General features: G+C 43.2%; 1 protein-coding gene across 2 annotated transcripts in view; it reads right to left on the bottom strand.

Annotated features, from left to right (window-relative positions):
* The window catches only part of syne2b (spectrin repeat containing, nuclear envelope 2b), a 183159-nt gene that overhangs the window by 81698 nt on the left and 73622 nt on the right, over nt 1–27839 (bottom strand). For both annotated transcript variants that reach the window (XM_024267764.2, XM_024266355.2), the window contains 16 exons: nt 27323–27649; nt 26846–27190; nt 25212–25390; nt 24059–24275; nt 23803–23901; nt 22617–22781; nt 18053–18400; nt 17777–17913; nt 15987–16116; nt 14346–14519; nt 9119–13420; nt 7931–8155; nt 6751–6906; nt 6355–6587; nt 2580–4626; nt 1160–1494 (listed from right to left, as the gene is read on the bottom strand). In XM_024267764.2, coding sequence (XP_024123532.2) covers nt 1160–1494; nt 2580–4626; nt 6355–6587; nt 6751–6906; nt 7931–8155; nt 9119–13420; nt 14346–14519; nt 15987–16116; nt 17777–17913; nt 18053–18400; nt 22617–22781; nt 23803–23901; nt 24059–24275; nt 25212–25390; nt 26846–27190; nt 27323–27649 — 9419 coding nt within the window. The remainder of the gene's footprint in view (nt 1–1159; nt 1495–2579; nt 4627–6354; nt 6588–6750; nt 6907–7930; nt 8156–9118; nt 13421–14345; nt 14520–15986; nt 16117–17776; nt 17914–18052; nt 18401–22616; nt 22782–23802; nt 23902–24058; nt 24276–25211; nt 25391–26845; nt 27191–27322; nt 27650–27839) is intronic.

Genomic DNA, 27839 nt, shown 5'->3' with positions numbered 1-27839 from the left:
TTAGTGTGTTGCTTAAATATGAGTTAAGCTCTAAATTAGCCCCAAAACTTCATTAGCCCCAAAAAAAGCTAGCTCGTCGCTTAAATAATAGCTAAACTCTAAAATAGCCTAAAATTCCTCAAAAAACTAAAATAATCAAACACGTTAACCTGTAGCTACAATATTAGCAAAACTCTAAAGTAGTCCAAAAAAACCTTAGTAGATAATAAATTAGCCAAAAAAGCTAACACATTGCTTAAATACGAGCTAAACTCCAAAATAGCCAAAAATTTCCTCAGTAAACTAAATTATTAAAAAAATGTTTACATGTTGCCCAAATATTTGCTAAACTTGCTAAACTCCAAATTAGCATGATAAAACCTTAGTAGATGAAGTTTAGCCAAAAAGAACTAGCTCGTTGCTTAAATAATAGCTATACTCCAAAATAGCCTAAAATTCATCAGTGAACTAAATTACTCAAAAATGTTAGCCTGTTGCTAAAATATTAGCAAAACTCTCAAGTAGCCCCCAAAAAACCATAGTAGATAAAAAATTAGCCAAAAAAGCTAACACATTGTTTAAATACGAGCTAAACTCAAAAATTGCCTAAAATTCCTCAGTAAACTAAATTAATCAAAAAACATGATCATGTCGCTAAAATATGAGCTAATCTCCAAATTAGCATAAAAAACCTGAGGAGATGCCAAATTAGCCAAAAAAGCTAACACATTGCTTTAACTACTAACTAATCTCCAAAACAGTCTAAAATTCCTCAGTAAATGAAATTAGTCAAAAAAGGTTAGCCTGTTGCTAAAATATTAACTAAACTTCACATATTTTGGAAATCACTATAAAATATTAAAACATAGCCTTTGAATATATTTAAAAGCTTGTTGCTAATCTATTGAAAATGCTGAATTTGAAATGATGTGAAATCGTGGAATGGGGTAAAATCTAACATTTACTATATTGGAAAATCGATTAGGCACTGTCTTGGGATTTATCAGGATACTTATCGTGAGATGGGTATCGCGATACGTATCAGATCGCCAGGCTCTTGCCAATACACGCCCCATGCATTAGTAATGCTCTGGAAATATTTTCTGGATGTATGGATGGGGAGGTTTCTTTTTTGCACGTTTCAGACCTGCGTTTGAGCCTGTAATCTGTGAATCTTCACCTGCTCAGACTCTCCTCTTGGACATGGCCCTGTGCCTGGAGTGTGGATCTCCTGACCAGGAGCTGGCTCAGAACAGTTTCCTGGAGCTGCTTCATCTCTTCAGGGCATAAACATGTGCTGGAAGCTGCCCAGTTTTGAAGCTGCTCAACGTAGGTTTGGAAGCGGTTCTCCAAGGAGGCCAAGGCATGCTGGGTCTCCTTCAGACTTTCAGAGCACGGTCCAGCGGGGCCCTGCGGGGGCAGCAGCGAGACCTCCGTGTCCCGCAGGAGCTGAGCGGCCTCTCTAACAGCATCAGTGAAGCTGCTCAGATGCTGCCTGGCCTGCCAGATACGCTCCTGAAATAGAAGGAAACAGTTTTTTGGGGATAATTCACATAAATGAGTTCAGCTTTGTCCAAAAACACAATCGATGTGTGTAAAAACAGATTTTTTGTGATTTTCTGCAAAACCTGCTGTTGTAGTTTGATGCAGACGAGAGCATTAATCTGCAGCAGCAACATGTTAATGTTTCTGGAAAAAGAGTTCCACTAAACTGAAGATTTTATCTTTTCTTTCTTCCTTCTTTACTTCATTCAGTGTACGCTGTGTCAGCGTTTTACTTTTTTTTAATATCATTCGTGTAGCTCGTGTCAAAGTCAAGGAAGGAAGGAAGGAGGGATGGATGGATTGATGGTCGATCAGTTGGACGGATGGAAGGACGCAAGGAAGTAAGTAAGTAAGTAAGGAGGGAGGGAGGGAGGATTGGTAGATGGATGGATGATGGATGGATGGATGGATGGAAGGAAGGAAAGAAAGAAGGAAGGATGGATTAAAAGAAGGAAAGAAGGAAGGATGGATGAGTTGAGGAAAGAAAAGACAGAAGGAAAGATGGATGGATGGATAGAAGGAAGCAAGGAAGGAATGGTCAGTGGGCGGAAGAAAGTAAGGATGGTTGGATAGATGGAAGTAAGTCAGCAATTAAGTAAGTAAGGAAGGAAGGAAGGATGGATGGATGATGGATGGATGGATGGATGGATGGATGGATGGATGGATGGATGGATGGATGGATGGATGGATGGAAGGAAGGATGGAAGGATGGAAGGAAGCAAGGAAGGAATGGTCGGTGAGTGGAAGAAAGTAAGGATGGATGGATGGATGGAAGTAAGTCAGTAATTAAGTAAGGAAGGAAGGAAGGAAGGAAGGAAGGATGGTTGGATGAATGGATGGGGAGATGGATGGATGAAAGGAGAGATGGAAGGAAAGAAGCAAGAAAGGAAGCAAGGGTGGGTGTAAAAATCTTGCAGGACAGAAAATGTTTTGATTTTGTTCTACTTTCTGTTTATTACACAATAATTCTCTCTGTAGTCATTTCATGAGCTGCTGTATCTTTGATTTCTTTTCCTTTCTTTGGTTAGGTTCATGCTTGGAGTGTTCAGACTTACCATCCGTCGATCACACTCTTTGAGGACTCTATTCTTCATATCCATCAGCTCCTGAGACTCTTCATCGTGTCTGTCTTCTTGTTGCTGAAGAACTTCCAGTATTCTCATTTTGGACTCCACAACCTTTTTCAAACGCAGGACTCTCAGGTATTCCTGGTCAATCAGCTTTTGATTTGGTTCCAATGAGGGAACTTCCTGAAGCTCTCGAACGATGACAGTGAGGAAGTTCTGAGTGGCCTCTTTCTCTAATTGAAAATCCATTTCTGGTATTACCTCACATGCAATGAGGCCGATGCTGTTTTCAAGAGTTGACTCCCAGGTTTTTAGTCTCTCCTCGCTTTGCTTGAGCCTCTGTTGCTCCACAATGAGCTGTGAGGGATTCAGATCAGGAGAAATGCTCTGAAGTCTACAACCAGCCTCCCTACACACTGTGTTCATCAGAGGAAGTTGGATCAGGAGTATCTCAGACGTTTGCCGCAGATTCCTGCTGTTGTCTTTAACTTTGTCATGAATCTTCTCCCTGAGTTCCTCCACACACCTCCTGGTGTTCAGGTAACCCTCATGCTCTCTGGCTTTTATTTCCAGACTAATTATTTTGCTCTGGAGTTCAGAAATAACAGAGTTCAGTTTACTTGTCTTTTCTTGGGGAATCCATGGGATGAGGAGGTCAATTTGAGACTTGTGCTCTAGCATCATGTACTTCCAGGGTTCTAAAGCTTGCAGCGACTCTTTAGTGATGGGGAACACATATCTCCTGAAATCTACTGACATCTGCCTCAAGCTTTTTTCAACCGCAGCGAGATGCTTCTTCCTTGAATCGGTGGTCTGAATGAGCTCCTCCATTTCCTCTTTGCTCGACTTTGCTCTGTTGATGATGCCTGTGATATCTTCTTGGAGGTTGTTTATCTTGTTGTAAAGCTGACAAGTCTCTGTCACACTGAGCTCAGATGAAATGTCTCTACTCGTCATGAGAAGAGCCTCACAGACGGCGGCCTGCCTCTCTGCCTCAGCAAGGGTCCCTTGTATCTGGTGAAGCCTGAGATTCATCTTGGAGAAACTCCGGAACTCAGCATCTGTGGTTCTTGACACCTCTGACTGTAGATGAGCCACAACCCAGCAGTCCAGGTCAGCAATTTGCTCAGAAAGCTTCTCTCTGGTCTGGAGGGCGAACTCCATGTCTTTTATGGCCTGCGACAGCTTTTCAGAGGTGGATCTAGAGAGTTCCTCAAGACTTTCCAGGGAAGTTTGGATGATTGGCACCTCCTCCGCTTGGTCCAGTGATGGAAGGAGCTCCACTACTTCTTCCACCAGAGTCTCCAGCTGGTCCTGCTTTGCTACCACGTCAGACTGCAGTTTCTTCAGATCCCTGAACTGCCAATAGACTTCTTCAGGAAGAAGAGGCACCTTCCTCCTCTTGCACTCAATGTCACACTCAGTTTTTTTGGCCCAGGCAAGACCATCACTCACCACAGTGAGCATTTTCTCCATGATGGGGTTGCTGTGGTTCTTAGTTTGAGAAGAAAGCAGCTCCTCTGTGAGGTGAAGCTTGTCTTTGATCTCCTGGAGCCTGTGATGAATATCCTTTGATTCATCCTCCCAGCGCGAGCTGACCAGCAGATCCTCCGACAGCTGCTGGAAGTGGAGGTACTGCTGCTGGGCTCCTCTTATTTTGGCATTTGCTTCCATAAGCTGCTGCGCATCCTTCCAATTCCATTGACCACCTGAGGAGGACATGGTTTCAAGTGTATTCTTGGTCATCTCCAGGTAGTCCTGTAGACCTGACAGATCCGACAGGAGATTGCTGCTCTGCTGAAAGTAGGTATTTGTGTGTTGAAGATTGTGCTCCAAGCTCCTCTCCAGAGATTTCCACTTTTCTTGTAGGCTCTTTTGCTCCGTCAGGACAGATTCTCGGTCAGACGTGTTGAGATGAAGACACAGCTTTGTGATTATCATTAGCAACTCCCCAAGAACCGTTCTGTTTTCCTCCAGGCTCCTCTGGAAACAGCAAAGCTGCTCCACCTCCCTTTGGCAGCTCGCTTGTGGAGACCTGCAAGAAATTTCTTTACTGCAGATCACAACACCAAAAATGTTAAAGAGGCCATACTATGATTTTCTTAACCCTTTCAGAGTAAACTATATCTATATATATGTTCATTTATTACCTCCAGAACACTAAAAACAAATTATTTATGAAATATGAGTCATTTTTGGGGACAGTTTTAATACACAGAAGTAAAACGACTTGATCTCTGAGGCTCCGCCTTTCGCTCCTTGTTGGTTCCGCCCATTTCACGACGTTCTCCTTCAGCCTGCCCATAGACCATCAATGAGCCTCCTCAGCGTGCATGCGCATGCCCACGATTTGAGCTTGTAAACAAACAAGCTCCAAACTATTTTTAAAGATGGATCTGCAGATTGTGGAGCCTCACACTCTTGACCCACAATCTCATCCAGAAGACACATTGAGTAGTTGACTTTACACACAGGGGAAATCCCTCATAAAACGTTTACGTTGTTATCATGCATCAACACACTTGTACAGTTAACAAAATAATTCAAGACTGTCTATACATGAGGCGCAACGTGCGTGGAAGTTGTAGCATTAGCTTGTGCGTTATATGCTTACAGCAGGGGGTGTCAAACTCAAGGAAGGGGCCAAAATCCAAAACACACCTCAGGTCGCAGACCAAACAGGATAAACATTTATTGAACACCCTAAAACTAAAACTTTAAAAGCATAACTTTTTAACATGATTATGAACTAGATATATAACATTACCTGTGATAATGTTAGTGTGAATGCTGTAAGCTGAATTTGGACGCTGAAGATGCTAGTGCTGATAGCTGAAGATGCTGAAATTGATATCTAAAAACGCTGAAGCTGATAGCTGAAATCACTAAAGCTAATAGCTGAAAAAGTTGAAGCTGAGAGCCAGCTAAAATATTAGCTAAATGTCAAATTAGACCTCAAAAATTGAAGAAAAAAACGTAGGTTAGCCAAAGCAGCTAGCATGTAGCTGAAATATTAGCTAAACTCTAAAATAAAAAGTTTAGCAGAATGCAAATCGTAAAACTCTAAAACCCTAACTTTTGACATAATTATGAATAATAAAAAGGCAGGAATATTATTTCAGAATAAATCATCTTCAAACATTAAATCCGGCCCCCGGCCTCGACTTTGACACATGTGGCTTACGTATACTGTAGGATTTACTTTTGGGTCTAGACTCTTCATCCTGTCTGATTGTAGGAATGGCGCCGGCTGAGATTCAATACACTTTGATACATGCCGTTATTGAACAGTCGTCTAGGTGTTAAACAAACACCTAAACCTCTCGCAGCCAAAATATTTCTACACTTCAAAGACATGGTCTTACGATCCGTTGTTTTCTCTACAGATTAGACACAAGATGAGTTACAAGTGGGTGTGTTCGTTGTAGTCTGGGGGTGGGGCTTGCAGCATAGATTTTTCATGGAAGGGTTTGTTCACATCATGCTGACGTCGGCACGATAGGACTCGCTTGTTTTCGTGGGTATGGGAGGGGCTGCTGCAGACAGTGCAGGTTTTTAGAGGATTACTCTTAAATGCATGAATGGATCAAAATGCCGCTTTGGGGTTCTTTATAGAGAGGAATGAACAGTATAATGCATTTAAAACCTCAAAAAGTAGAATTTTCATGGTATGGCCCCTTTAAGGATTCAGAAAAATGCCATAAATGAAACAAACAAACAAACAACCATCTGGGCCTTATTGTGCAGCAACTAACAGACTCACATTTTCATGGCGTCCAGCTCTGCGGTCAGCCTGTCCACCGTGGTCTTTGCTGCCTGGATCTGTCTGCAGTAATCCGTCACCAGCTGCAGCTGGACCTCTTTGTTCTGGATGACAGCTGCAGCATCTTGAACTGCGGAGCTCCACATGACCTTAAGGGCCTCCTCAGGTTCTGCTTTTCCTCCCTTTAGCTGACCGAACAACGGCTGCTGTCCCTGGATGAGCTCTGTGCACTCCTGAGGAAAGTAAAGTTAGTGCATGCTTGCACACCTGACGTATTAACCATGAAGTGGTTGCCTTTGCAAACAAATCTCTTTAACTCATCCTAATATTTGAATAAAAAATCGATTCAGGTCTCAATCAAATAGAATCTTCTGGAGCAGTTGTCTCTCGTCTCACCTGAACCTCCTCTATTTGCTGAGTCATTGCTGAGGGGCAAAGCTCTGCCGAACGGTTCTTGGAACTCTGGACTTTAAACGCCAGTCGGCTTAGACAAAGTCCCAGATCAATGGTGGATGTGGTCAGAGCCTCCAGAGCGTCCTCCTCAGATTTACACTTCAAAACACGTGAGGAAGAAGTTTGATGAGACACAGTCCAACACCTACTAACACATTCACTATTCAAACAGTATTTTAGTTAAAGTTTTGTTCTTGTTATGGAAAAAAAATGTTGATCAAAACATGTAGATGGATCTTCTTTAAAATGTAACTAAACCCTAAATCAACTTTTTTTGTCTGTTGACCTCTATAAATGGGGCTTTAAAAGTGCCGTCTGTTGCCAAATTTTTGATAAATTAAAATAAACTCGTTTAATTCCTAAAATTATAGTCAAAAACTGTCTTTGTGCTGCAGGCTACAGGTTGAATTGAGGTATTACAGTTGAATTTTGTGATTGGTCGAACCATGTAAGGATTTTCTAATTTTGGCTGTGGGTGGAGTCAGCCTCCTACTTCCCTGTTTGGTTACACTTTTATAACTTGAAAAAAATTGTAAAAGAAAATGGCTTCATCCATTCTGGATTCTTTGAGTAACTTCCTTTGTTTTAAAAACAAAAACAAACCTAAAGACATGTCTTTTGGTTCCATTAAATATTACAGTCATATATCAAAGAAAAGAAGGATTCTGGGTAAAACTGTATGAGATTTCCCAGGTCGTTATTGTAAGTAAAGGCATGTTCTTAATAGCTCACCTGGTTAAATAAAGATTAAATAAAAATAAATAAATAAAACAAAGATGATTCAGGTGACCCTGAATACTAGTGACCAAAACTAGATATTTTAAATATCTGAACTGAGGGAAAAGTTTTATGGTTCAGGGTTGAATAAAATGATCTAGGGAGCATAAAATGCTTTTTTTATACCAACAGTTAAGTCAAAACAAGACTCAAATTGAGATACTCAGGAAATGTTTGGAAAAAAAGGTCTCTACCACAAAAGAATGAAGAATGTGAATTTTGTAATTTGAGTTCAGCAATCTGGCCAACTTCTGATAGACTAGCAACATGCCTTTCGTTTAGTGTTTGACTCAAGGTAAAATCAGGGTTTTCCAAAAAAGAGAAAACAAGCATTTCACCATGATACCTCCATGAACTGACTGAAGACTTCTGATCCTGTTAGCATCTCTGAGAAGATACCGTTGAGAGCTGACTCCTTTGGAGGCTTTTGGGCTTCTGTGTCAGCCCTCAAAGAAGCTGCTTGTTCCTCACTTTTCAGATGGAAAGACTCTTCCAGGTGAGGAACTCCACTTTCAGCCGATGGTGAGCCCAATACCTCTGTTGTAGCTCTGTTAGTACCAGATATCTCCTCCTACAACAGCCACAAAGCAGAATGTATTCATTAAATGATAAAATGTTGTGATTCTAAAGAAGAAACATATCTGTTGATCCTTAAATTTCCCAATGACATTTTTTTTATATTTGAAAAAAACATTCCCAGTAGTGTTTTAATTATGAATATGACATTTTTAATCAAAATCCACAAACCTAAAATCTTAAAAAGACTTTTTTATGTTGATCTGAAGCCTGTTTACAAACTCTCCTCTGAGGGGGCGTGGCTTTTGGAACTGAGCTGAGCAGCTCCGCCCCTGACCCCCACCCTCTCTGATGTCTTGCTAGCATAAATCTTCACCGCTGCTACATAAAAACGTCCATCAATCTGGGTAATGTCCAGCCGTATGGTTCTGATCCAGATGTCAGCTGGACGAGGAAGTGAAGATCTTCATGGACAGAACTTCCTCCAAAATCCTGATTCTTTCTCCTTCCAGTTCACCAAAGACTCTTTTAGCTAATTCTCCAATGTTTATTGACTGTGATCAATACATTCAATCATTGGTTTCTCAGAGCTCTTGATAAAATAATCAAAGCTAACATCAAAATGCTCTTTCATTGATTTACAATCCTTTCCAACTGCGGTCAAATGAGCCGCCGTTCACATTTCCGTGGTCACATCAAGAAGCTCCGTGGAGTCTGGTGGAGATTTTCCAGCGTTCTCAGTCCTGCTACCGTAAGTATTGGATGAAACTCACACCAAAAATCCAGTGATGCTGATTTGACCACAGAAATGTGAACGGCAGCTCATTTGACTGCAGTGTGAAGATGCTGTGAAGATACCATCTTCTTAAAAACTCGTTAAAAACTTAAAAAAAAACAGGATTTTCATCGGAGGAGGACTTTAAATGAAAGTTTGACTTCAAGCTTGTGAAAGACATAATATCCATAGACACAACTTCATTGTTTACCTCAAGCATACACACAAACTGTGGAAACTTACGTTCTGAAGCTCTTTTTCGATGACTTCAGGGGGAGTCTCCACTGAGACGTTCCTTTCTCTCTGCGTGTCGTCCTCCTCTGTCAGCTGTGGTTGTTCACCACTTCTTTCTGCAGTCACAGGATCATTCTTTGACTGGAAGTCACTAAGGCTTTCTTGAACCTCCTCATGAGTCGTAGACTCTGACTTGTCAGACGCTATGTCAGTAGCATCTCCAACTGTTTCCTCCTGAGGGATTGGTTGATCGACTTGCTCATGTTCCTCAACATTGCTGCCTGTGTTCTCTCGTAAATCCAGCATGTCAGGCTCCTTCTGGATTGTCACCAGCTTTTCTTCTAACTCAAGTCTTTGAGATGATCTTTCTCGAACATCATCTTCTTCCATAACATGTGCAGGTCCTTCCTGTGTAGTTTTCATGAGCTCAGATGTTTCAGTTTGAGTCACAACATCTGGAGGATTCATTTTTGTCTTGTGGGAGCAAATTTGCATTAGAGCCCCACAGTCCCGGCATCCGGATTGTTGCTCCTCAGTCTTCATTTCAGGTATTCCATCTTCTACAACACCATCTGTTGAAGTTTCCTTTAGTCTTTCAGTCTGAATATCTGTTTGAACAACATTTATCATTATTTCTGTTTCTCTTGAAGAGTGTTCTTGGTCTTCTGAGGTTGTTTTTATATCAAGATAAAGAACACATTCCTCAGCTCCAATAGGAATGTTCTTGGAAATGACTTCATCTAGGCATGCTGGGGAAGTGTCCTTGCCATGCATCGACAAAGAGGGATCTTCATCCTGACTGCTCTCCTCCTTCAATACTTTGGATATTTCAGTCTCAGTCTCTCTTGGTTCGACTCGTGTTTGCTCAAACAACTGTATTTCTATAAATTCTGTCTTTGGCTCTGGCTCTGGTGTTGTTTGGCAGGAAGGGTGGAGTTTAGCTAAATCTGTTTGGGACAGAGTATCTTGAACTTCAGGACTGGTTTCTTGTTCATCCTGGATGATGGTTTTGGTGATATCGATTCTTAGTTCCTTCCCCAGTCTGAAGGACATGCTGTCCTCCTCAGGACTGGTGCTGGTATCGAGCTGCAGAATGCGTACCTCACGGACCTTCTCCTGGCTCTCTGGTACATCGCCCACATCATTTGTAAACTCCTCACTTTGCTTCTTCTGAACAAGAGAATCCAAAACATTTGTTGGTCTTTCCAGACATGTTTCCTGATCAGACAATTTGACCTGATTCGTAGATTCAGTTTGTCCAGATGTGTCGTCTTCCGGTGGGTTCGTTTTTGTCATTTGAGTCAGTCCTGCTGCATGTGGAGCTGTTGCTGATGAGTCATTTTGAGTCACTTCCTCTGGCTGGGTCAAGTCTACCTCACAGGTCTGAAAGATTGCTTTATCTGGGACACTCAGGACTAGGTATCGTTTTTGGATCTCCATTTGGCTTTTCCATATGCCTTCATACAGGTTATCGATGTATTTACTTATATCTGAGGTGTCTTTATCATCAGAACAGGGAGCAGCCTCTAGATGGGATTCTGCTACAAGATCTCTGTCTGTAAACTTGGACCCAGATTGCTCTGAAGCATCTTCACTCTTGCGTTCAGGTTCTTGTAACTCAGAATCCAAAGTGTCAAGTCTTAAATCCAACTCATTACAGGTCTCTGTAAAATCTCCTTCACTGGGACAAGTAGTAGATGCTGGTAGTAATGGTTGACTTGTGTCTAGAATGATTGTGCAAACTTTCTTTTCTTGAGTCTCCACATCTCTTGGAAGCTGCAGTTCACTCTGGGTACCTGCTGCACAGATGTACTCAAAAGCCGCTTCTTCAGCGCGGTTCACAACTTCAGAACTTGTGTCTTTTAGGACTTGTTCAGCTCCACCAGATTCTGTCTCTACATCAGCAGAGTCTTTTAGGAATGGCGCACAAACTGACTCCTTTTCGGTGAGTAAAGACATTCTTTCTCCCATGTCAGAAGTGTCCAGTGTGCCAGGAAACAAGTCACCTTCATGTCCTTGTTGTTGTCCAGCATCAATGTGTGTTGGTTCTTCATGCACATCAGAAGCTATTGAGGTAGAAATAAGATCTGGAGCTGCAGGATCTTGACTGGTTTCCATGTCTCCAAGTTGTCTTGGATCATCGATGCTTTGTTCAGAAGAGATTATGTCAAAAGAATCTTGCTGACTGTGTTCTTCAGCAATGAATCTAGTTCTTTTGAACTCCATGTTACCACTAGAAACCAGGTGTTGTTGTTCATGTGCCTCTTTTCCATCTATTGTGCTTGTTTTATGGTCATTAGTCATCTGCTTCTCAACATTTGACATGATGAGTTGTTCTTGTGTCTCCGTTTGGATGATGGAAACATTGTCAACCACCAGTCCAACCTTTAATGTTTCTTGTGCAGTTTTGAGTGTAATGTCTGCTGGAGCTGACTGTGCTGCCTCAGACTCCAGAATGAGGCAGTAGCTTTGAGCCGAACCATCTCCTTTCTCCGACTGCAGCTGAAGATCATCAAGAGCCTGATCTCTCACTGAACTGATGTCCTCCTTACTCGTCTTACTATCAACAATACACTTCTCTGTGACCAAAGCTATGACAGGTTTGTCAAACTCCTCCACAGAAGACTTTTCATCAGTGAAATCCTGAAGTACTGGTTCTAAAACGGGGGAAATGGCAACATCAGATGACTTTCTCTCAACATTTTGACTATCTGGCTCTTTTACAGCTGATGAAAGCTCAATGATCATCACAGTAGCAGCTTCAGTTGGTGCTGTGTCCGGCTGTGCGCTTAAATCCAGAACTTGACTTGGAGTTTCTTTCTCAGTTTCCATGGATTCTAGGGAATTCCTGAACCCTGTTGCTGGAGTGGGTTCATTCATTTCCACAGGAACAGCTTCTCTCTCCTCTGTGGAATGAATTAGATGAAAATCTTTGTTGGTCTCAGACAAATCTGTGGTTTCAAGCTCCATGGAGAGTTTTTGAGCCTTTACTTTTCTTCTTGGAGGTGAAATCTTTCCTTTTTTCACCTCTTCGGATACCTCAATGACCACCTGGGAGGATGAATCAGTGATAGGCGTTAGCTCTTCAGATGCTTCTGGGGTGTCAGGCTTTCTCATGCTCTGTGTTTCTTTCTCAGCAGAAGGATCTTGGGAAGTTACAGAGACAGACTTGAGTGCGTTGTCTTCAGAACTGGTTATGGTGACTGACTGGTCAGACGCACTTTCAAGAGTGGTTCTTGCGTCCTTCAATTGCAAACTAGTCTCACCAGAGAGGCTGACTGCCCCCTTTGACCTCCTCTTTGGTGGTGTGACTTTTGATTCTTCCAAAACAATGTTTTCTGTTTTCTGCACCGTGTCTGATTCTTTTATTTCATTAGATACAGATTTTGCATCTGCTGAGTCAGGAGACTTTTGATCACTAATGTCTTTATTTTGTTGTTTGGGGATTTCCTCCGTCTGACACGTTTCTTTGGTTTTGAAATGCGCCTGATCTACAGAATGTTTGTCCTCTTTTGACCTTCTTTTACTTGGAGATGGTTTGTCCTCTGTGAGGATGGTGTCTTTGGCTTCTGTTTCAGCTGGTAAAGCAGAAGATTTGGAGCCGTCATGTTCTCTGTCAGCACTTGCATGATGGGAAACGGTTAGCTCAGCTGAATGGACCACCCCGCTCTTTGATTTTCTCCTGACAGGTATGAGTTTTTCTTCTTCTGTGAGGGAACTTTCTGTTTCTTTTCTCAAACCTAAAGTAAGTCTTTGACTTTCTGGCTCGTTGTCAAGCTCTGCAACTTTCTGTTCGGCGTCATGGAAAGGAAGATTTTGACTTTTTGACTTTCTCCTGGGTGGTAAAACCTCCTTCAGTTCCAAGCTAACAGTTTCAGTTGGCGGAGAAACCACCTTTAACTCATCAGCCGCAATTTCATCTGAACCTGAGCCTCCTCTGAGGTTTTGTGGTGAAGTCTCTGCTCCATCCACAGGAACCAGCTTCATCTCTTCATCTGTTTTTTCTTCTTTTAGGTTTCCTCCTTGAATTTCATCTGAGCTCAATTCCACACTGGTTTGCTCCAAAACTGTACCGTCTCCCCTGACTTCTAATCCAGCTGGTGTTTCAGGAGGCATAAGCAGTGAATCTCTGAAAGATGTGGACTCCTCTTTCACAGAAACATTTTGTTCTAGCTTAACTTGACACTTTTCAACTGAACGCTTTTTTTTCCGCGGAGGTGCAACGACAGAAATCTTCGTCTCCTCTGTGGAGGCGGGAAAAACCTCAGATGACTGAATCTCAGGTTGTTGTTTCTTTTTCTGTTCATGTTCCTGTCACCAAAACATAAAGGAAAATGAATTATTGCAAAAGTAAAGACTAAACCAGAGGTCTGCGACCTGCAGCTCCAGATCCACATGTGTCTCTTTTATCTCTCCATGGTGGCTCCTTATCCAAACATAAAATAAGTCATGGAGACTGCTGATCCAGACATGTCGACCGTCAGAGTCAGCAGCTCCTCCTAACCAAAACTACCTAAAGAAAACAAATAAACAAAGCCTGCAAACTAAGACTACCAAGATCCAACCCCAAACTAAAATAACAAAACCCAGCAGTGTAAGGCTGCTGAGGACAAAGAGGGAAATAGCATTTTTTAAAGTAAGAATTACTTAATAGCATTTTTTATTTAAATTAGTTAAATGTATAAACTGATGTCTGAGGTTCACACAGATGATAAACTATGTAGGTTTTTACATCCTGTTGACCTGAAGACGTCTTGTTTGATCAACTCTACCTCCAGAATGAACAGATTTATATGGAAAGAAAAACTTTGGTAGAAAGTTTGATCTTTTATGAGTTAAAAGCACATATTATTTTAGGCTGCCCAACATTGGTTACTAGCTGCACTGAGATGATCCTGTTTGGCACAGAGCATCTTTTATTTTGAAAAGAAGTTATTTGAGCTTCTGTCACACGTTAAAAAAAACATTTTGAGAGATGATAGGTTCTTTTTATGTTTTTGCTTTTAACAAAATTCATATTTATTATAAAAAAAAGAAGGTCATGAATGCAAATTCAAAGGCTAAAGTAAGACTATGTGGCTCCTTCTAGGTTTTGATCAGTAGGAAACGGAAACAAATTGCTCTTTTACTGTCAAAGGTTGTTGACCCCTGGTCTAAACCATGCATTTAAAATAAGATAGTTATTTGAACAAGAGTCAAGAAGTAATTTGTAATGAGAAAAGAGGTGAAAGATTACCTTTAAGTTCTGTATCAATGAACTTGTGTGTATATCTGCTTCTTCAAGTGTCTCCAAACACTGTTTCTGCAGTTCTTCAAGCTTCTCATGCATCAGACAGGCTGTTAAAAACTCCTGACAGGACAGTGCCTCCTGCAGACTTCCCTTCAATGTCTCACCCTCCTGCAAAGCTGCCTAAGACAAGAATGCAAAAAATATTTATAAAAATCATGAGAGAAAAAGCAACATTCATCATAATACCTGCACCTCCAAACACAAAACATAGTCTGAAACCATTACACATTACCCACGTTAGCTTATTTACAGTAATACCAGACCCTGCTTGCAACTCCGAAAAAAACAGACTGACTTTTTGACAGAGTGCAATCAACCACTCCATATTGTTTTGATTTGTTTATTTGTTCCTTTCATGAAGAGAGCATTACATTAACGTATTCAGGACACAACATTAGTCCATATATCTTCATGACAGGAAAGGTGCAGTGAGAAGTATAAAATTCGTATGTCATTTCAGCCCCCCTTTTTAAATATTGCTTCGATAACAGTAAGGACAACCCAGCAGGCAAAGCCATGTGGGCTCCATATAGTTTAAAAATGGGTTTAAAATTTGGACCCCGGTTGGGTTTGTCTGCAGTTTCTGTGTTAACCCCACCTGTGTTTGCCCACATTGGCTGAAGTGGACACTCAGTGGTAGACTAGATATGCTATCCAACCACCTCTAGCATGCTACAGAGGAGCTCGCTAGAGTGCTATAATGGAGCTGGCTTACATGCTATTATGGAGCTCGATAGAGTGCTATAGTGGAGCTCGCTAGCATGGTACAGAGGAGCTCCCTAGCATGCTATGGTGGAGCTGGCTAGCATGCTAAAGTGGCAATCAGTAGAGTGCTATAGTGGAGCTGGCTAGCATGCTATAGTGGAGCTGGCTAGCATGCTATAGTGGAGCTGGCTAGCATGCTAAAGTGGCAAATCACTAGAGTGCTATAGTGGAGCTGGCTAGCATGCTATAGTGGAGCTGGCTAGCATGCTAAAGTGACAATCACTAGAGTGCTATTGTGGAACTCGCTAGCATGGTACAGTGAAGCTTGCTAGCATACTATAGCGCTAGCATACTACAGTGGAGCTCTCTAGCATGCTACAGAGGGGGACACTATGCTACAGTGGAGCTGGCTAGCAAGTTACAGAGGATCTTGCTAGCATGCTACAGAGGAATTGCTAGGGTCCTATAGTGAAGCTCGCTAGCATACTATAGTGCTAGCATACAACAGTGGAGCTCGCTAACTTCCTAAAAAAAATCTTGGTAGCATGGTACAGTGGAGCTCGCAAGCATGCGATAGTGGAGCTCGTTAGCATGCTACAAAGTCGTCAGCATGCTACAGAGGTCGTTAGCATGCTACAGAGGTCGCTAGCACGCTACAGAGAAGCTCACTAGCATGCTTTAGTAAAGTTTAAATACTCAGTGGAAATGGAATTTTGAGATTTTTTTATATGTGTGCCCTCCATTATCAGAAAAATACTGCAATAACATGTGAAAAACACCAAAAACACATTTTCAATTTAAACAAAGCACTTTTGACAGTTCTGACCAAATGCTTTCATGAAGTGTCTATCAAACGTGAATATAAAATCAGGAGGAAGGTACCTGTAGTGCTGACACAGAGTCTGCAGAGCAGCTTTGGTTCCACCTCTGCAGGGAACATATGCAGTTCTCCAGACAGCTGGCTGTGTTTGCAGAACAGGTTTCCAGATGCTCACTCAGCCTGGACCTCAGACTGCACACAAGCAATTCACACATTATCAGCAACAGTGTGTGCAGTACTGTAGATTAGCTCTGTCTCTATATTCTACAGCAGAGGAAATAAGGGATATGCCCACTTCCTCTATGTGGAGGACAGAAATAGAACAGAAGAACAATTTAAAATGTTTTTTTCACATACTATTGAAAAAGTAACCTCTTAAGGCCTATATACATCATTGTTATAAAACATCCTTAAAACAGTCTGGAATGCTGTTGTTCAGACTACTGACTGAATAAGAGAGAACTGGACATAGTGAGTGTGACATCACCCATAAAAAATGCCTAACTTCCAGTTCCATAAAATTTAGTCAATTCAGACGCCATTTATTCATGATACCGTTACTGTCATGCTGGAATCAGACAACGTTTGTAAGCTGTGATCGGTCTCTGAGTCACTCTGAGTCAACATTTCTAGGGCAAGCACTCTTACTGAGGCATCTGATTGGTCGGTTTATAACTTAAATATATTGCAATAAAGAAAATGCATTTGTAATGCATCAGGTTTCTTTTTAGGAGTTTTTCTTTACTGGGAGGAAGGGTCTAAGGGAAGATAACCTGTTTTATTTAGTCCGTTTAGTTTAGAAATTCACTATTTTTTATATTTTTTTTATCTGCTTCTGTAAGATTACCAACATAAAGCCCAATGAGACAATTGATTTTGTGATTTTGGGCTATATAAATCAAATTGAATTGAATCAAGAGGATGTTGGGAAAAAAAGGTTTATTCTGACAAATAGAATAAATTAGTAATAACTATTTATTTTTCTATAGAGGTCTATCAGATTTTTGCTTTTTGGGACAAGTAGGTACTCCCTGTCTGGATCGTAAGGGAGTAGGGGTTACTTAGTCCAGCTCACATATACAGTCTATGGTTCAAATACTTTTCCCCAAAAGCATTTTTTAGGCAAAAATATGCTTATTTATTTGTTATTTTCCCAGTAAACACCGGTTTTGTGGTTGTTTCTGCTAATAACCACCAGAGGGCGCTGCATCCAACGTACTTGCTACTGACAGCAGCAGAAGAAGTGTCGTCCAAAACAAACATGGAAGATAATCTGATTGTTTTCCTCTTAAAATTTTATTTTTCTTATACAGATCAAAATATTAGTAGTGTATTTTTTTTAACGTTCTCGTGACGTTTTTGACTAATTTACTGGGGAATTTTTGGCAGTTTTGGAGTTCAGCCAAGCCACAAGCTATTTTTGGGGGCTAAAATGGCCTCTGCTGAGGTTTTTGGGGCTAATTTGGAGTTCAGCTCATATTTAAGCAACACACTAAATATTTTTTGCAAAATTAGCATGTTTTAGGGATTTTTAAGAAATGTTACTACAAATATTTCTGAAATGTAGGTCAACCTCAGTGCTCTTTCATAGTTCTTTAACAAAATTTCCAGTCTTACAGCAAATTTAACGTTTTGCAAATAGCTTTTGCATTTTCAGCAAATCCCTTCAGCAATTAAAGTAAATTGCGTCACCATTTTTAGGAAAAGGTTTCAGCATCTTCAGCGACTACTTTCAGCTAAAAGCATTCACGCTAGCATTATCACAGGTAATGCAACTTTTTTAGTTCAATTTTAATTTAACTAAATCTTTTGTTTTGTCCCATTGTGCGTCAGAGCCAGTGCTGCAGGTTACCTGGTGTGCTGTTGGCACAAAGACTCAACCAGACTGAGAATTTCTGCAGGCAGCTCCTTGGTAACGGACGCCTCTTGGACCTCCTGGTGCAGCTCCTGAACTTTTACGCCCAAATCCTCCAGAGAGTTCTCACAGTTCTAACAGGAAGGAAGAAGAGTGTTTCATCCTGAGAAGTCCTCAGTGCTAACTCTGTCTGAGCTCACTAAACTTTCAGAAGTCGACAGAGACAAATCCTACAGAAAACACCATTATACAATAGATAGTAGCACCAGTGACCTGCAGGCTGTGCCAGTGCTGCTGCAGCTGAGCGATGTTGTCCTGTGGTTCACTGTAGCTGAGTGCCTGGTCCAGGGAGCGCAGCTCCCACTGCAGAGCTGCTGCTCTCTCCTTCAGCTCCTCGGCCATCCTGGCCAGCTCACGGTCACTCTCCTCCAGCCGGAGCTCACAGGCAGCCAGCCGCTCCCTCACCTCCTTCTCAGAGCCATTCTGGAGGTCATAGAGCTGGCTGACCTCCAGGTTCAGAGCGTCCTGACCTGCAGGGGTGCAGAGGCTCAGCAAACTGTCCCTGGCAGAGTCCAGCTCCTTCATCTCCCTCTGCTCTCTGGTGACAGTCTGGATCAAAGCCTGGAACAAGAGAGAGGAAGCAAGCACAGGGGATTGGGTCCAGGAAAAGGCTGCTCCACATCCCTCTCATTTATGCTGCAGTTCAGTGAAGTTAGCTGTAGCTGAACTTCAGCTTCAATGTGTTTGAGATGCAAAATCTTTTAGTGCTGATTGTTCAGACGGAAAATCCCAACTGATTGTTTCTAGATCAGGCTTAGCCAGTTGTAGAAGACCCTGCAACAGGAAACAGTGTTTTTTCTGCATCAGACTAGTCAGATTAAATATATATATATTATTCATAGTTATGTTAAAAAGTTATTGTTTTAAAGTTTTAAAAATGGACATTCTGCTAGCTTTTTGGACTATTTTGGTATTTAGACTATTTTGGAGCAAATATTTTTTTCAGCTACATGCTATCTGTTCTGGCTAATTTAGTCTTTTTAAGTTTTTTAGGATATTTTGAAGTTTAACTATTTTTTCAGCTACAAGATAGCTGTTTTTAATATAAATAAATTAAGTTTTTTAGTTTAGTTAGTGGCCGGTGCATTGTGGTTTGGGTGGCAGTCGAAGGCGAGTGCCTCGGCGGCCCAAACCCCGGTCATGGAATTTGGCTTTTGGGACATGGAACGTTACCTCTCTGGGAGGGAAGGAGCCTGAGCTGGTGCGAGAGGTTGAGAGATACCGACTAGATATAGTTGGGCTCACCTCGACGCACAGCCTGGGCTCTGAAACTCAGTCCCTCGAGAGAGGCTGGACTCTCTACCACTCTGGAGTTGCCCATGGTGAGAGGCGACGGGCTGGGGTGGGCTTACTTGTGAGCCCCCAGCTCAGCCGCCAAGTGTTGGAGTTCGTACCGGTGGACGAGAGGGTCGTGTCCCTTCGCCTTCGGGTGGGGGACAGGTCTCTGACTGTAGTTTCGGCTTACGGGCCGAACAGCAGTTCGGAGTACCCGGCCTTCCTGGTGTCTCTTGAAGGGGTACTGGAAAGTGCCCCAACAGGGGACTCCGTCGTCCTCCTGGGGGACTTCAATGCCCACGTGGGTAATGACAGTGGCACCTGGAGGGGCGTGATTGGTAGGAATGGCTTCCCTGACCTGAACCCGAGCGGTGTTTTGTTGTTGGACTTCTGTGCACGTCATAGTTTGTCCATAACGAACACCATGTTCGAACACAAAGGTGTCCATCAGTACACCTGGCATCAGGACACCCTAGGTAGGAGATCGATGATCGACTTTGTAGTCGTTTCAGGCGATCTCCGGCCGTGTGTTTTGGACACTCGGGTAAAGAGAGGGGCAGAGCTGTCCACTGATCACTACCTGGTGGTGAGTTGGATTCGCTGGCGGGGGAGGAGGCCGGAAAGACTTGGCAGACCTAAACGTACTGTGAGGGTCTGCTGGGAACGTCTGGCTGAGCCCTCCGTCAGGGAGGTCTTTAACTCCCACATCCGGGAAAACTTCAAGCAGGTACCGAGGGAGGTTGGTGACATTGAGTCCGAGTGGACCATGTTTTCCACCTCTATTGTCTCCGCTGCTTTCCGGAGCTGCGGTCGCAAGGTCTCTGGTGCCTGTCGTGGCGGCAACCCCCGAACCCGGTGGTGGACACCGCAAGTAAGGGATGCCGTCAAGCTGAAGAAGGAGTCCTATCAGGCCTGGCTGGCTTGTGGGACTCCAGAGGCAGCTGACAGGTACCGGCAGTTTAAGCGAGCTGCGGCCCGGGCTGTGTTGGAGGCAAAAACTCGGTCCTGGGAGGAGTTTGGTGAGGCCATGGAGAAGGACTATCGGTTGGCCTCAAAGAGATTCTGGCAAACCATCCGGCGTCTCAGGAGGGGAAAGCAGTTTTCTGCAGGCACCGTTTTCGGTGCAGGTGGGGATCTGTTGACCTCAACTGGGGACATTGTCGGGCGGTGGAAGGAATACTTTGAGGATCTCCTCAACCCTGCTGACACGCCTTCCGTTGAGGAAGCAGAGGCTGAGGACATTGGGGTGGAACTGTCCATCACCCAAGCTGAGGTCACCGAGGTAGTCAAAGAGCTCCTCGGTGGCAAGGCTCCGGGGGTGGATGAGGTTCGCCCTGAGTACCTCAAGTCTCTGGATGTTGTAGGAGTGTCTTGGCTGACACGTCTCTGCAGCATTGCGTGGCAGACAGGAACCGTACCACTGGACTGGCAGACTGGGGTGGTGGTTCCCCTTTTCAAGAAGGGGGACCGGAGGGTGTGTTCCAACTACCGGGGAATCACACTCCTCAGCCTCCCTGGGAAAGTCTATGCCAGGGTACTGGAGAGGAGAGTCCGTCCGATAGTCGAACCTCAGATTCAAGAACAACAGTGCGGTTTCCGTCCTGGTCGTGGAACAGTGGACCAGCTCTACACCCTCTTCAGGGTGCTGGAGGGTTCGTGGGAGTTCGCTCATCCAGTCCATATGTGTTTTGTGGATTTGGAGAAGGCGTTCGACCGCGTTCCCCGTTGTGTCCTGTGGAGGGTGCTCTGGGAGTATGGGGTCCGGGGAGCCCTACTCAGGGCTGTCCGGTCTCTGTATGACCGGAGCAGGAGCTTGGTTCGCATGGCCGGCAGTAAGTCAGACCTGTTCCCGGTGCATGTTGGACTCCGGCAGGGCTGCCCTTTATCACCGGTTCTGTTCATAGTCTTTATGGACAGAATTTCTAGGCGCAGCCAGGGGCCGGAGGGGGTCTGGTTTGGGGACCACAGGATTTCCTCTCTGCTCTTTGCAGATGATGTTGTTCTGTTGGCTCCATCGAACCGGGACCTCCAGCATGTATTGGAGCGGTTTGCAGCCGAGTGTGAAGCGGCCGGGATGAGGGTCAGCACCGCTAAGTCTGAGGCCATGGTTCTCGACCGGAGAAAGGTAGTTTGCCCTCTCTCGGTGGGTGGAGTGCGCCTGCCTCAGGTGGAGGAGTTTAAATATCTTGGGGTCTTGTTCACGAGTGATGGAAGATCGGAGTGTGAGATCGACAGGCGGATTGGAGCAGCGTCCGCTATTATGCGGTCGCTGTAAAAGCAAAGCTCTCAATTTACCGGTCAATCTTCGTTCCAGTACTCACCTATGGTCATGAGCTTTGGGTCGTGACCGAAAGAATGAGATCCCGACTACAAGCGGCTGAAATGAGTTTTCTCCGGAGGGTGGCTGGACGCTCCCTTAGAGATAGGGTGAGAAGCTCGGTCACCCGGAGAGAGCTCGGAGTAGAGCCGCTTCTCCTCCGCATCGAGAGAAGCCAGTTGAGGTGGCTCGGGCATCTGGTCCGGATGCCTCCTGGACGCCTCCCTGGTGAGGCGTTCCGGGCATGTCCCACTGGGCGGAGGCCCCGGGGAAGACCCAGGACACGCTGGAGAGACTATGTTTCTCGGCTGGCCTGGGAACGCCTCGGAGTCCCCCCAGAGGAGCTGGAGGAAGTGGCCGGGGAGAGGGAAGTCTGGGCATCTTTGCTTAGACTGCTGCCCCCGCGACCCGGTCCCGGATGAAGCGGAGGAAGATGGATGGATGGATGGAGTTTAGTTAGTTTAGATAGTTTTTTTTTTTTTTTTAGTACTTTAAGCTAAAGCTATCAGCTTCAGCGTTTTCAGCTATTAGCTTCAGGGATTTCAGATATCAACTTCAGCATCTTCTGTTATCAGCACTATCATCTTTAGCAGCCAATTCAGCTTCCAGCATTCACACTAACATTATCACAGGTAATGTTATAAATCTAGTTCATAATTATGTTAAAAAGTTACGGTTTTAAAGTTTAAAAAATTTCAATTCAATGAATGTTTATCCTGGTCGACCCATGACCTACGGTGTCTTTTGGATTTTGGCCCCTTGTGCGATTGAATTTGACACCCCTGATGTAAAGAGTCTATGAGAAAAAAACTTTAAATTATACGGCCCAATCGTCTGATACACTCCGACAAAACCCAATTTCTGCACAGATCACCGTCCCAAATGCAGGAGGAGATCTGAAACTCCTTTCAGCTGCTTGAGTGCTGGGTCTTGAGTGTTTTGGGGACCAGAGCTCGGTAAGTCTCAGCGATAGTGCCTCTTCTCGCTCTGGCTGTCCAGAAGGATCTGGCACTTTTGGAAATCTTAATTATTAAGGCATATCTGTTTAAGAGAGTGAAAAAGAATCTCAGGTTTTATTAGATATTCACAATCTAAGTTCAAAGCGGGTGAAAGACTCAGATTTTGAAATAGATCCAAAGATGATCAGAGTGAATCTCTACATAATCACAGTAGGTCCTCTCTTACCTTCAGGTTGTTGACGGCGTTGTGCAGACCATGTCGGTCTGATGGGGGGGGTCCCAGGCCTTTCACCTGCTCCCTTACCCAGTCCTGGGCTGCTTGGTGCTGCTCCATCAGCAGGGTGCACTGCCGCTCCGCCACGATGCCACACTCCAGCTTTGATAGCACGTCCTGAAGACACACCCCCAACAATGAGAGGCTTCACTTTCTAATTCACATTGACAAAGTCAATTTTTTAGCAACATGATAGTTGTTTTGGCTAACCTAGTTTTTTTTTTTTTTTAGGCTAATATTTTTTGCTATCTGCTTCAGCATCATCAGCAATTAGCTTCAGCATTTTCAGCTATCAACTTCAGCAGAGGGGCTGCACGGTGGCGCAGTGGTTAGCGCTCTTGCCTCACAGCGAGAAGGCCCCGGTTCGAATCCCGGCTGGGACCCTTCTGTGTGGAGTTTGCATGTTCTCCCCGTACATGCGTGAGTCTTCACCGGGGACTCCATCTTCCTCCCACCGTCCAAAAACATGCTTCATTGGTGACTCTAAATTGCCCCTAGATGTGAATGGGTGTGTGATTGAGGCCCTGAGACAGACTGGCGACCTGTCCAGGGTGTACCCCGCCTTCGCCCATCAGTAGCCGGGTTAGGCTCCGGCACCCCCGCGACCCCGAAAGGGAAGCAGTGGTGAAGAAGATGGATGGATGGAACTTCAGCAGCCAAATTCAGCTTACAGCATTCACACTAGTGTTATCACAGGTAATGCTATATATCTAGTTCATAATTATGTTAAAAAGTTACGGTTTTAAAGTTTTCAAAATGTAGTTCTAGCGTGTTTAATAAATGTTTATCTCGTTCGGCCCGCCACCTAAGGTGTGTTTTGGATGTTGGCCCCTTGTGTGATTGAGTTTGACACCCCTGATCTAATTCCTTTAGATCTGTTTTACATAGTTAGGTAAAAAAAAAAAAAAAAAGTTATTTTGTTATCTGGCAAAAATCTTTGACTCTGCCAATCATTTACCAAGAAAACATAATTATAAATAAAAAAATAAAATGTATGTGTACAACAGATTGGAGGTCATGCAGTTTCTTTTGAAAAATATCAGTGATACTACACATATAGAGAAACACAGGTGATTAAAGATGCTTTGTCATCAATAAGGAGAACATTTGTGTATTTTATGTGGTTTTCTGGACTCACAGTGAGCTCGCTCTGCAAAGAAGTTATGGCCCCGCCCTCAAGTGTCCAGCAGTGATCATTCCAGCTTTGATCCTTAGTGATTTCCAGAAGCTCAGCAGCCTAAGGAAGAGAAGAGAATAACTCAGATTTCATGCTCGGTTTGGCTAATAAGGGAACTTCTTTCCCTTTGGTTGATGAAGAGAGCAGATCATTCCTGCAGGATGAGTCAGGACGCTTCCTCATTAACTGTAGCTCTGACTGAGAGTCCCGCCTTTACCTGGGTGCGCACATCAGACAGAAGCGGCGCAACGGTGGCACTTTGCTCCAGCAGGGCCCGGGCCTGGTCCACAGCCTGCCTTCGCTCGCCCAGGCCCGGCCAGGGGAAGACGCACTGCAGGTTGGACAGCTGCTTCTGCAGCTCATCCAGCCGGGTCTCTGCCTGTCCTCGTTTGTACTGACAGGACAGCAGGCGCTCCAGCAGAGCCTGCAGCCGTCTGAGCGGTGAACAAAGGAAAGACTGGATCAGGACCAGTGTTACCTAAATATGAGCTGAACTCTAAATTAGCCCAAAAAAACCTTAGTAAATGCCAAATTAGGCTGAAAAGCTAACACACTGCTAAAATTCTAGCTAAATTCCAAAAAGGTCTATAAAATCTCAGTATAATTTGTGAAAAATGTTAGCTTGTTACTAAAATATTAGTCAAACTCAAAAGTAGCCTAACAAATCTCAGTAGATAAGAATTTAACGAAAAACGTTAGCATGTTGCTAAACTACTAGATACGATTAGCATAAAAAACCTAAGTAGATAAAAAATTAACCAAAAACGTTAGCATGTTGCTAAAGTATTGAATACAATTAGCATAACAAACCTCAGTAGATAACAAATTAGCAAAAAACATTAACCTGTTCCTAGCTAAACTCAATAATAGACGATAACAAATAAGACAGAAAAACATCAGTATGTTGTTAAATGTTAGATAAATTAGCATAAAAAACCCTCATTGATGTCAAATGACCAAAACAGGCTAGTGTAATGCTAATTTAACAGCTCATTGCCAAAATATTAAAAATTTACCATCAACAATGGTTTCAAATTGCACAAAGATTTTGAAGAATTAAAAAAATATCTCATTTATTTCCTATGGGGCATATTTTGCTCAATATTTCAAAAACGTTTATAAAGTTTATAAAGTAGGCTACTAAAACTACAAGCAGTAACATCATGAACAAGCTGAACGTTTTGATACCAAGGCTGCTGAAATCACTGAAAGTGTGATTGAGTTTTTACTTGCCAAACAACGTAGAGAAAGGAGCAGGAGAATTACTATAACATGAATGTTTACTGAACAATCACACAATAAAGCATCGGCATGGATTCCTGGCTTATAGAAGAGTGAAGGCTGCGAGAGGCCGAGGCGGCTCCAGGTACCTCTCCGTGTCCTCTGCATTCTGGACGAGTGTCCTCCAGTGCTCCTCCAAGTCCCCGACCTTCTGCTGCACCTCCATCCTTCTGTCCTCCTCCAGCCCCTCGTGCTCGTAGAGACTTTGCGCTCGCCTCTTCAGCTCCATCAACTGAGCACCACCCTGGGACCTGGAGCCCAGGATGGTCTAAACACAACAGCAAACAAGAAAAGTTGCATTACCTGTGATAATGTAAGTGTGAATGCCTTTTGCTGAATCACTGAGGATGTTGAAGCTTTTCACTGAAAATGCTAAACCAATTAACTTAAATTGCTGTATAAAGTCCTGAACGTGCTGAACATTTTGATGCCAACCTTGCATAATTTGCACAAAGTGCACAAGAATTTGAAACATTTCTTTAAAAATTGCGAAACATTTCAAAAATTGTGCAAAAATTTAAAAAGACCAAAAGTAATAGCAGAAATGTCCTGAACATGCTGAACGTTTTGATACCAATATTGCGTAGATTTCAAAGTGCACAAAGATTGTAAACATTTGTGAAAAAGATCGCAGGAAATTTGAAAAAGCGTTAAAGGTATAAATACTAAAAGTTCAAGCATGACTGTCCTCAACATGCAGAACGTTTTGACCCCAAACTTGCATGATTTGCAGAAAGGGCACAAATATTTGCAGAATTACATGAAAAAAAATCACAAAATTGTAAATAGTAATACATGCATGAACGTCCTATAACTGCTGAATGTTTTGATTGAAGAAATTTCAAAATTTGTAGAAATTTGAAAAAATTCCCATTCATTTTCAATGGGCTTAAAAATGTTATAAATTGTGTAAAATCTTAAAACCTTAAAATGTCAAAAGTACAAGCAGGAATGTCCTTAACGAGCTGAATGTTTTCATGCCAATTTGGTAGAAAATGCTGAAAGTGTGAAACGTACAGAAGAATAAATAAGGATTAACTAGAAAACTTGCTTTACTTCCGATAATGCTAGTGTGAATGTTTTTTGCTTAAAGTAGTTGCTGAAGATGCTGAAGCTGTTTGCTGGAAATGGTGACGCATTTTATTTTAATTTTGGAAGGGATTTGCTGAAAATGCAAAAGCTATTTGCAAAACGTTAAATTTGCAAAATGTTAAACTGGAAATTTCATTAAAGAACTATTGAAGAGCGCTTAAATTGACCTACATTTCTGAAGAATTTGAAGTTAAATAAAAAAATATATATATACTAAATACACGTGAAAATGTAGGCTGCTGCTTAAATATGAGCTAAACTACAAATTAGCCCAAAAAACTGTAGTAGGTGCCAAAGTAGCCAAAAAAGCTAGCTCTATGGCTAAATATTGGCTAAACTCCGATGTAACCTAAAATTCCTAAAAAAAACAAAACTAAATGTATACTTGAAAATGCTCAAATTACAGGCTTTCTCATGTATTTCCTATGGAACATATTTTCCTCAATATTTTATAAACTATAAAGTTTATGAATACCGGAAACACAAGCAGTAATGTCCTGAACAAGCTGAACATTTCGATACTAAGATTGCTAAAATCACTGAAAGGGTGATTGAGTTTTTATGTGCCAAAAAACGTACAGAAAGGAGCAGGTGTGAATGCTGAAGCAGCATTTCAGTGTGTTCATGTTACCTGTGCAGTGTTCAAGCGCTCCTCGATCTGAGCTCTGCTCCCCTCAGTGCCCCCCCTCATGACGTCAGCTCGGGTCTGCAGGCCTTCGATCCAGCTCTCAGTGCTGCTTGCGTGGGTGCAGAAAGCCTCCAGCTCCCGGGACAGCGAATACTGGACCTCAGCTCGCTGCAGACAGTTCTCAGCCGCCTCCAGCAGAGTTTTCCACTGCTCCTCCGAGGCCTGCAGCATCTCCACAGCCTCTCGCCTCTCCTGCTCCTCCAGACCCTCCTGGTCGAGGAGACTCTGGCACTGCCGCCGGAGCGCCGTCAGCCGGGAGTCCCCGTCAGGTTTGGCGCTCAAAACATCCTAGGATAGAAAAAAAAAAAAACGAAATGAAACTCAAGTGGAGCAGAAAACGAAGGGCAGCACTTCCTACAATCCAGAAAGTAGAAGAAAACTCTTGACTAATGAATGTTAAGCTGACATATCCATAACCACCTTTGCAGAGCTGATGGTCTCCTCTGGATTAGCCCGACTGTCCTCCAGCTGCAGGCTGTGCTGCCTCTCCTCCAGCCACTTCCTGAAGTCTTTTCTCCGGGCCTGAAGGGTCTTCAGCTGATGCTCCAGAGCACACCGCCTCTCCGCCTGACTCAGGGCTTGCTTAGCAGCGTCCAGGATTCTGCTCCACCTCTCCTCCATGTCTTTGACCTTCTGTTTGACCTCTTGTTTCTTCTGTTCCTCCAGGTCCTGGTGGCACACGCGCTGAGCCTGCGCTGCGAGCCTCTGGAGCCGGGATTCTGGTTTAGACTCTGAGTTCACGATGGCCTGAAAATGACAGGAAACTGAATATTTACTGACAAAATGAAGAAAAGAGTTTCCACAAATCTGTAAAATGAGAGTTAAAGAAAGCATTCGCACAGGAGCTAGAGCTCAGCAGTTCCTAGCTCTAGCTTTAGCTTGTGTACTGAAAGACAGGTGAGAGGAGTGAGACACAGAAAGCTAAAAGTGTTAGCTG

The sequence above is a fragment of the Oryzias melastigma genome, linkage group LG22 (assembly GCF_002922805.2).
Source record: "Oryzias melastigma strain HK-1 linkage group LG22, ASM292280v2, whole genome shotgun sequence".
Lineage (NCBI taxonomy): Eukaryota > Metazoa > Chordata > Actinopteri > Beloniformes > Adrianichthyidae > Oryzias > Oryzias melastigma.
This window is presented reverse-complemented; position numbering and strand designations above follow the sequence as displayed.